Source organism: Tupaia chinensis, unplaced genomic scaffold, assembly GCF_000334495.1.
Source record: "Tupaia chinensis unplaced genomic scaffold, TupChi_1.0 Scaffold147123_1, whole genome shotgun sequence".
In the NCBI taxonomy this organism is placed as follows: domain Eukaryota; kingdom Metazoa; phylum Chordata; class Mammalia; order Scandentia; family Tupaiidae; genus Tupaia; species Tupaia belangeri.
Genome location: NW_006206975.1, coordinates 428,239 through 439,000, shown reverse-complemented (window position 1 = coordinate 439,000; position 10,762 = coordinate 428,239). Strand labels below are relative to the sequence as shown.

At 39.3% G+C, this 10,762-nt stretch overlaps 1 protein-coding gene across 6 annotated transcripts in view; it reads left to right on the top strand.

Moving 5' to 3' along the window:
* BDP1 (BDP1 general transcription factor IIIB subunit) overlaps nucleotides 1-10,762 on the top strand; it is a 128,934-nt gene that overhangs the window by 70,608 nt on the left and 47,564 nt on the right. For all 6 annotated transcript variants that reach the window (XM_006169506.3, XM_014584556.2, XM_006169507.3 and 3 more), the window contains 3 exons: nucleotides 5,211-5,412; nucleotides 5,654-5,844; nucleotides 7,963-8,347. In XM_006169506.3, coding sequence (XP_006169568.1) covers nucleotides 5,211-5,412; nucleotides 5,654-5,844; nucleotides 7,963-8,347 — 778 coding nt within the window. The remainder of the gene's footprint in view (nucleotides 1-5,210; nucleotides 5,413-5,653; nucleotides 5,845-7,962; nucleotides 8,348-10,762) is intronic.

Here is a 10,762-nt window from a genome sequence, read left to right as displayed (position 1 = left end):
GCACACGTCCTATAGCAAAAAAAAAAAAAAAAAAACTCTACAAGAAAAAAAGAGAAAGAGGTAGAAAAAAATAAAATGGGGGTGAGGTAGGGAATATCATGATTAGGGATTCCTTTTTTCATTAGTGGTGACCAGAGAATGCTTCATTGAAGGTATACCACTGGAGAGAATACCTGAAAGAAGTAGGGGAGCAAGTCAAGGGGAATATCCTCGGGAAGAGGAATCAGTAATTCAAAAGCACTAAGGCAAGAATATGCCTGGCATGCTTGAGGAACAGTAAAGATGCCAATGTGGAATAGAATGAAAAAGAGGAAGAGTAGTAGATGTACAAGAGGTGAAGACTGAGGGTGGAAAAGGTTAGAATATGTAGGACCATTGCAATGATTTTAATTCTTACTCCAAGGGAGCCTTTAACACTAGTGATCTGTGAGGTTAGCCCCTTGTAATGTAGTAATTTGTAATTGATTGCATAGAGCTAGAGGACTTAAATAATTTATTAAAAGTAACATTAGCTGTTTAGATTTTAAACTTAAATTTTCATGATTTACTGCTTTTGGAGTAATAGATTCCTAGTTCTATAGACAGTGTTTTCTTTTCTGAAAGAAACGTCCGTCTTCAATTTTCTTTCTTTTCTTTTCTTTTTTTCCTTTCCTTTCCTTTCTTTCTTTCTAAGGTTTTGTCATAGGGTGTGTGCACCCGATAAAAAGAGATGGTGAGAGGGAAAGTGAGAGATTACCTCCCAGGGTGGGTGACCATGCCACAGTCCCTACTCATTCAATCTCCTTCTGGGGTTTTGGGCACACACGCACAATGTGCTCGGTGTATTCAGGCCTCCTGGTCTGGGACTTGAACCATGGTCTGCCATGTGAAGGGTCCAGTGCCTTAACAACCACGCCACCTGCTGGTCCTATCTTTGTGTTTCTTAATGAGAAATCTAATTTTTAAACTTCCTGTATCAAAATCCATTACTACCAATTTTTTTTGGGGGGGGAGGGGGTGGTGTCGCTGACAGGGTATGTGCACTTACAGGAGAGAGAGATTGTGAGAAGTCATTCTCAAAAAATTACCAGTTTTTTTTTTTTTTGTGGGGATGGCCACACAGCAATCCCTTCTCCATTCTTTTCTCGGGATTTTGGGCATACACACACAAGCACCCAACATGTTTTTCAAAGGGCTGGATCTGGTACTCAGATTATGCAGTCGGCTGAATGGGTTCCAGCTGCCTTAACCTCTGTACCACGTGCTGATCCCCCTCCTTTGTTTGTTTGTTCAGTCTTTCGTAGTTTGTTAAGTTTATTCCAGCTTTTACCATGACAGAGAGTATCTTTGTCTAGTTTTTTAAAATTAGCGCTTTTTTTTTTAATTGCCAAAGGGTTCCTGTGCTTACCAAAGAGAGAAGAAAAGAGAAATGGAGAAGGAGAAAGCTCCCTCCCATTGGGCTTGGTCATGCTGCAATCCTTTTTCTCCAGTTCCTCCTTCCTGTTAGGATTTGGCATACATCCCCAGTGTGTTTTTCAAGCCATTGGGTCTGGTATTCTCCAGTCGGCCATGTGGGATCTGGATCCCTTAACAGTTGTACTATGGAGCTGGCCCTAGCTTATTCTTACATTCAGCATTTTGATCTCAGGAACACATTGGACTTAGGTATATACAATCATACTTGATTATAAATAGCTTATAGTTAAGTTAAATATAATTTGTTTTCTCATATACATTACACTGGATTCTTTTAGGTTGTTTTTTGTTTGTTTGTTTGTTTGTTTGTTTTGAGAGTTTTTTGCTATAGGAAACGTGCTCTCACCAGAAAGAGAGAGACAGAGAGATAGAAAGTGAGAAATCACCCTCCAGGGGGGACGGCCATGCCGCAATCTCTTCTCCTCCATTCTCCTCTCTGGATCTTGGGCATGCATGCATATGCGCCCAGCATGAGTTTAAGCCACCGGGTCCAGGATTCAAACCTCAGTCAACTTCATGGGAGTCCAATGACATAGCCATTATGCTAACTGCTGGTCTCATATGCTGGATTATATTAGCCAGCATCATAACTTCATTAGAACTTAGTGAACTTCCTTGGTGTTTCACTGCTAGAAGAACATAGTGGATTTGATATATTTGGAAATGTACTGATAACTTTTTCTTCTTGGTAATTTATTTGAAAATATTACTTTATTAGATTTTTTTTTTTTTTTTTTTTTTTTTTTTTTATAATAGAGAGCACATGTGTGCATCCTAGAGAGAAGCACCCGGGCACATTCTCATCACACACCATCCTCCTCTAGCTTGTCAGGATCTTGGGCACACATACATGTATCTGGCATTTTTTAAAACCAGTCCAGGAATCCAAACCCATGGTGGGCCATGTGGCTTCTCATACCACAGTTGAATCTGCTGTCAACGGCCCTGCTGGTTTAGGCCATGATTAGGTGTTTTGTTTTTGTTTGTTTGTTTTTCCCCAAGACTACATGCTTTTTCTGGGGAGAGAGAGGGAGATGGGGTGCAGTCACACCATAATTCCTTATCTTCCATCCTATTGGGGTTTTAGGTATATATGCACATGTGCCCTATGTGTTTTCGAGCTGCCAGGACCAGGATTTGAATCCTATACTATTGGCCATGTGGGATCTGTTCCCTTAACCACTAGACTATGAACTGACCCAAGGTTATTCTTTATTTTTTTTGCTAAAGGGCCTGTGCTCTGGCCAGAGAGACAGAGAGAAAGTGGGAAATCACTCCTTGGGGGAATGGCACACCACAATCCCTTCTCCTCCATTCTTCTCTCAGGATCTTGGGCACACACACATCTGATGTGAGTTTTAAGCCACTGGGTCTGGGACTCGAATTGCAGTTGACTATGTGGAAGTCCAGCAATGTAACCATTATAGCATCTGCTGGTCCCCCAAGATTAATTTTTAATACTGTTACTATTATTATTATTTTAGGTTTTTGTTTTGGTGCATGCGCATTTGCCTGAGAGGGACAGAGAAAGAGAAAGTGATACATTACTTCCAAAGGGGCATGGCCATGCCGCAATCCATTCTCCTTCATTCTCCTTTCGGGATTTTGAGCATATGTGCACATGAACCCAGCAAATTTTTTTCTCTTGCTCGAAAGTGTTTTCTTTTTTTTAATTACTTTTTTTTTTTTAAGGAATTTTAAATTTTATTTGTTATTTTTATTTTTTAATTTGACCAGAGAGGGAAAGAAAGGGAAAGTGAGAAAGCAAGCTGTCAGGTTTAGGACTTGAAGACTTGAACTGCTGTCAGCCATGTGGGAGTCAGCACCTTAACCACCATGTCACCTGCTGGTACCTGAAAGCGATTTTTTCATACATTCATTTTTTTCCTTTTTTGCCATAAGGTACATGTACTTGCTAGAGAGAGAGAGAGAGACAGACAGACAGACAGACAGAGACAGACAGACAGTGAGAGGGAAGATAAAATGTTGCTCCCTGTGGGGGATGGCTATGCTCAGTCCCTTCTCCATTCTCCTCTTGGGATTTTTGGCATACATACACACACACTCAGTATGATGATGTGTGTGATTTTCAAGCTACTGGGTCTGGAACTCATACCGCAGTTGACCATGTGGGAGTCCAGCTTCTTAAGCACTATGCCCCCTGCTGGCCTCATCAAGTTTATTATTTTTTTTAAGAGAGATTTTTACTATAGGATAGGATGCGTGCGCTCTCTGGGGAGAGAGAGAGACAGACAGAAAGTGACAAGTCATCCCCCAAGTGGGATGGCCACATTGCAATCTCTTCCCCTCCATTCACCTCTCAGGATTTTGGGCACACATGCGTATGTGCCCAGCATAAGCTTTAAGCTGCTGAGTCCTTGACTTGAACTGTGGTCAACTACATGGGAGTCTAGAGATATAACCATTATGTCATCTGCTGGTCCCTCTCCAAGATTAATTTTTAATACAAATCTTTCAGAGAACTCATAATAGATACTTAATATGCCTAGTCATTGTTTATATTCAGGTTTATATTCGTTTTTAAACTCCCTAATTCAGATCCTTGTCAGTTTTTAGAATATTTTACAGGAAGCCTTAAGATAGTTATTTGAGTTTCCTTGGGAGTTGTATTTATCTGTTGTATGCTAAAACCTTGTTTTTGTCTGATTTGGCAGATACAAGTGCATTATATTGAGAACCTAATAACATTGGCTGTTGATAAACCCTTTCCTAAGCGCTTTCAGGCATGTGCTGGGAGAATAGACTCTAGGCCTCAAATTTGTCCTTAACCCAGACAGACCACAGTCATAATGACCATCGTATAATTTGTTCATGCTTTGGAGCTCAGCTGAAGGAATTAGTTTAAGTGCAGTTATGATCTCCAGCTACTATCATGTTGGGGTATTATTTCTCAGAAAGTTACTTAAAGTAGCATGAAGTACACATCAGAATCAAAAAATGAAAGCAAAAGGTTAATATTGGGGCCAGTAGGTGGCATGGTGATTAAGGCACTGGACTATGACATGTCTGATCACGGTTTGAGTCCTAGACCCAGCAACCTGAACGTCATGCTCAGCACATGTGTATATGCATGCCCAAAATCCTGAGAGGAGAGTAAAGGAGAAGGGATTGTGATGTGGCTATCACCCCTTGGGGTGATTTCTTGCTGTCTGTCTTTCCAGCAAGCATATATACCCTATAGCAAAAATCTCTTTCAAAAAAAAAAAAGATTAATATTATAAAACTATTCTTTAGGTTATACAGAAAATGGAAGTGAATGAAAACATGTTTTTCTTTCATATCAACAATGTGTGTTTCATTATGCATGATTGATTTTATAGCTGATTTACATATCCTATGAGCACAAAATTGGCTTATATCTTAAATCTATATCTTAAATTTTATATACATATGTTTTTTTGGTTTTTTTTTTGAGAGATATTTTGCTATAGACTGTGTGCATGCCCCAGCAGGTCAAAGAGAAAGTGAGAAATCACCCTCCATTGGGGTTGGCCATACTGCAATTCCTTCTCCTCATTCTCCTCTCGGGATTTTGGTCACACATGCCCGGCATGAGGTTCAAGCCATCAGGTCTGGGACTTAAACTGTCGTTGGCCATGTGAGAGTCCCACACCATAATCATCATGCCACCTTCTGGCCTTTAAATTATATCTTAAATTGTTTGATTTAACAGCTGTTACATCAATAACAATTTCTGACTTTTATCCCTTTTCATGATTTGTACTTCATTCCAGATGTGAAAATAAACCAAATACTCCTAGTCCAGCACAATTGATAAGAAGAAAATTCCAGAAGCCTAAGCCAAATTTGGGAAGAGCACATTGTAAGAAAAATGAACCAGGTATAGGAAAAAGCACAACAGATCAAAATGAGGCAAGCAAGCCAGAAGATAATTTGCTACAGCAAGGACATTCTGACACTCAACTGCTTTTAAAAGTAAGTTTGGCAAAGAAAAATGTTTTTGGTCAATATTATGAAGGAGAGCATTAGTAAAATACAGTTTTGACTTCTGTATTGAAACTATTTGTATGAAAAGTGAATGTCTAGTATCATGAAAATTTAGAAACTAATCAGTAGTGTACATGTATGAGCATAGAGGTTTAGGCCAAACAACCAAACCAAATTAATACAGAGATTGTCTCTATGATAATATTACCTGTTTCTTCTTAAATATTAGGAAAAGTCTGAGCTTCGAACTTCTGTGGAGATTTCAGCAAGAAAAGATTGTATAGGTTCAAGAGAGTCTGTCTTGGCCAAAAAAGATGCTCCATTAGAAGTTGTGTCATCGGGCAGTGTTAGCGATGAACCTGTAAGAGATCAGTCTGTTTCTTCAGTGGTTGAAGAACAGCATCTCAGTAAACCAACAAGGTAATGTTTTATTTAACAATACTTTCAGAATAGAAAGTAAAAGTCACTTATTCTTTATGAATGTACTATCTTAACTTAACTGACATAGAACAGTAAGAGGGCTTATTAATGCAAATACACATGGAGGTTGGTTTTTATTGATAGATATGTTTCCTTTTCACTTTGACTTACTTATTAGTTGTTGTTTTTTTTTTTTTTTTTTTTTTTTTTTTTTCTGATCATCTAGCTAGGAAGATTTTTCTTCTCCAAAAGGTTGAAAATTTTCTATGTTAAGTTTGTTAGACATAAGCAGAAGCATCAGTAAAGAGTAGCATGTATTACCTAAATAATTAAGGTATTCATACAGAGTCACAAAGTAGAAAGTAATTCAAGTTTTTTTTTTAAAGAATGATTTTATTTAACTTTTATTTATTTATAATTTGATTAGAGAGAGATAGAGTGAGTGTGAGAGAGAGAGAGAAAGCCACCAGGTCTGGGACTTGAACTGTGGTGGGCCATGTGGGAGTCCAGCATCCTTAACCACTGCGCCACCTGTCAACACCTAGTAATCTAAGTTCTAAAAATAATGTGCTTTGATGGATTTTTTTTTTTTTTGCTTCCCCCACCCTTTGTTTTTTCTAAGAGAGATTGTTTTACTATTAGGGCATGTGTGCTTGCTGGAGAGAGAAAAAGACAGATAGAAAGTGAGAAATCACCCTCCAGGAGGGATGGCCAAGCTGCAGTTTGTTCTCCCCCATTGTCTCCCGAGATCTTGGGCATGCACGCACACATGCTGGGCGTGAGTTTTTGTTTGTTTGTTTGTTTGTTTTGAGAGGTTTTTCACTATAGGGCGCGTGCGCTCGCCAGACAGACAGAGACAGACAGACAGACAGAAAGCGAGAAATCACCCCCCAGAGGGGATGGCCACGCCGCAATCCCTTCTCCTCCATTCTCCTCTTGGGATCTTGGGCACACACGCACATGCACCTGGCGTGGGTTTTAAGCTACCGGGTCCGAGACGCGAACCGTGGTCGACTATGTGGGAGTCCAGCGATATAGCCATTACGCTAACTGCTGGTTCCCCTGGGTGTGAGTTTTTAAGCCACTGGGTCCAGGACTAGAACTGTGGTCAACTATGTGGGAGTCCAGCAACATAACCATTATGCCATCTGCTGGTCCCCTCCCTCTCACTCTTATAGTCGGTTTGCCTAGGAGAATAAACTAGTATAACTTTATTTATGCATTTATTTTTAGGTTTTTACCTTAGAGCACATGAGCTTGCCAGAAACTCAGAGAGAGGGAAAGTGAGAAATCACCCCAAAGGGTGAATGGCCATGCCACAATCTCTTCTAGTCCATTCTCCTCTTGGTATTTTGGGCATACATGCACATATGCCCAGTGTGTTTTTTAAGCTACCACTTCTAGGACTCGTACTGCAGAGATGGCCATGTGAATCTAGTGCCTTAACCACCACTCTACTTGGTAGCATTTATTTGTTTGTTTGTGGATGTATTTATCAGAGAGAGACAGAGAGAGAGTGAGAATTCACCTTCCTAAAAAGGGATAAAAATGCCTCAGTCTCTTCTCCAGTCTCCTCTTGGGATCTTAGGGTATATGCACAAATATGCCCGGCATGATTTTCAAGCTACCAGGTCCAGGACTTGAAACACACAGCCAGCCTTGTAAGATTGAGCACCTTAACCTCTGTGCCACCTGCCTGCCTACCAGTATCACTTTTTGATTCCTTTTTCTGTATTTATTTGTCTCTTTGTCTTCTAATAATTTTCATTTTGTATTTATTTTGTTTCCACTCCCATGTCACAGGGAAAAAATGGGCCAGAATTTAAAGTCCCCCCTTGAGAGTAATTACTCATCTTCCCTCTCTCTCTCTCTGTCAAGCACCTGTGCTCTATGGTTAAAATCTAAGAATAATTTTAGGGGTAGATAACTAAGAATTAACTTAGAATGAGAAACTAAGTAATATTTCATTCCTTTCTTATGTTTATCATTTAAGTTTCTGAAAGAATGATGGGAATTTTAATTTTAATGGCTAGAACTGCAATTTTACTATAAAAGTTTGTTTATTAAAATTACCTTTGTGCATTTTTGACCATATTGTTATCTCCGTTAAACATCTAGCTGTCCACAGCTGTTAAAAGAACCACAGTCCTCTAAAATTGCTCTGGATCGAAGAACAACTATGTCTTCTGCCTCTGAATATGAGACAGGTCGTGCTGAAAGGAGAGTGCGTAGAAAGATCAAACCAAATGTCACCAGAGGTCGTGGGTCAAAACGAATTCGGAGTAAGACCAGTAAGAAAGAATCTAAAGCATCCAAGCCCGTGCTGGTGACTCTTCGGGCTTCCCAGGAAGAAGATGAAGACGATACTGAAGATTTTGAGTCAGACTATGAAGAAAGCTATCATCTTGCCCCAGAAGAAGTAAACAAAGCCCCAGTATTTGTTCCTGTTGGTCTCAGATCCCCTGAACCTGTTTCTGCCCAGATTGAGGAAACAATGGAAGAGGTAATCTGTCTGTTTTGACTCCCAGGCACTTTATTGCAACTGTAATTTTTCCTTCTTTTTTTTTTTTTTTTACTAGCAGATCATTATTTCTTCTCTTAGTTACTATTAGCATTTGAAGAATTCACTCTTTAACCTTCACCAAATATAATTTGTTTGGAGCCTACTGAATAGCTTAAGGAATCTGTAGAAGTGGGCTTGCATGACCTCCTTTGATTACTAAGTCCCTATAGTCCAGGCCCAGCAAGGAAGTCAAGGTAATAATAGTGATGGAAGTCTGTTTATACTTGTATGGGGGAAGCTGCTTCATCTATTTTGTGATTGATTTTGGAAACACTTTGGCAGGTGTTTTTCTATTAAGTTTGTAATAGACTTAGTTTGAGTTCTGTTGTGTTAGTTGGAAAGGTAGAAGGGACATAGTTCTTTTTAGTAAATTGTAATAAAATACAGTTGACTGAAAATTTGATGTCTTCACTAACCATTTTGAGGTATACAGTTCATTGACATTAAGTATATTCACATAATTGTGCTACCAGCACTACCTTCCATCCACAGAACTCTTTATTTTGCAAAACTGAAATTCTATACCCATTAGGCTGTGACTCTTTATTTTTCTACATCCCATTCTTTGTCGACTACTACTTTTTGTCTATAGGAATTTGACTACTCTGGGAACATGATGTAAGTAGCACCATAGAGTATTTGTCCTTTTCTTTTTAGATTTTTTGCCATAGGGCATGTGTGCTCACTGGAAAAAAAGAGGGAAAGTGAGAAATCCCTCCCACCTCCAGAGGGGATGGCCACATCACAGTTCCTTCTCCCCTGTTCTTATCTAGGGATTTTGGGCACACACACACACACACACACACACACACACACAAAATGTGTTTTTCAAGCTGCTGGGTCAATGGGCATTAGGTAGTGAAGCTTCAAGCTGGAAATGAGCATGTTATTTTTCCTTCTGAAACTGCACTTGTATTGTTATGGCAAAAACCTTAACAATAATAATAATAACAACAACAACATGCTAAATGTTTTAAAGTAAGTAGGTATGATAGTTGAAGCAAACTAAAAATAATGCAAAATGAAGTTGTTTCTTTCAATGAAAAGTTTAAAGTAGAGATAGTGAATAAGTTTTTAGTGACCAGGGAAAGTTAATTTTGTGGAAGACATCTGGCTGATACTGTGTGAGAGTTCCTTTAGCTGTATGTTTTGTAGTTTTCTTTTTTTGGAAGAAGGCATATTTCTAGTGAAAACTATTATCAGAAAGTGGGAACCAGCAGTTAGCGTAATGGCTATGTCGCTGGACTCCCAGGTAGTCAACCGCAGTTCATGTCCCGGACCCGGTGGCTTAAAACTCACACCGGGCGCGTGTGCGTGCCCAAGATCCCGAGAGGAGCATGGAAGAGAAGGGATTGTGGTGTGACCATCCCCCCTGGGGGGTGATTTCTCACTTTCTATCTCTCTGTCTCTGTCTGTCTGGCGAGTGCACACGCCCTATAGCGAAAAGCTCTCCAAAAAAAAAAAAAAACTATTATCAGAAAGTAACTTCTAAAAATTGGGTTCCCTTATGATGTAGCCCTGAATTCTTTAGCCTGTCATCTTTAATAGGACTAATTATCATAATTGAACAAGAATTCCTTAAGTTATATGTTATAGCCAGCTTACTAAAAAATGGTAGTTTGTTTATATGTTACCCAAAGAATTTCCTTTAGGTACCAGCTCGTGGTACAGCAGTACCATATCTCTTTATGACATTGAGCCCACATGCATAGTTCTGGGGTTTATGACTCAAGGCTCCCACACTGGAAACACATGCATGCCACTGACCTAGGTGACTGGGAGCGTATCAAGACTTGAGGACTCGGTTGGGGATATCCCCCAATCCCTTTCTCTTGCTCATTCTTTCACTCCCTTTCCTTATGGGAGGAATAAATATACTTTAATAGTATATATTAAAAATAAAGAAAAACTTTTCTTTAAAAGCATTGAAATGAAATAGAATGTTTCTTAGCCATAAAGGAATGCATTTGGATGAACCTCAAAAAGATCGTGCTAAGTGAAAGAAGCCAGTAACAAAATACCACATATATAATACCATTCATAGGAAATGTCAAAAATGGGGAAATCTATAGAGATAGAAGGTAGATTGGTGGTTGCTTAGGGACTGGAAGATGGGGGAGAGAGGGGTTACAGCTCATGGGTATGGGTTTCTGTTTGAAGTGATGAAAATGTCCTAAAATTGAATGTAGTGATTCTTGTACATAGCTATGAATTTTCCAAAATATTTTAAACTGTACACTTTAAATGGGTGAATTGTGTGGTGTGTGCATTATTAAAGCTATCTCCTTAAAGCTTTTAAAAAATACTGTATTGCACCAGCAGGCGACATGGTAGTTAAGGAGCTGGATCCCACAT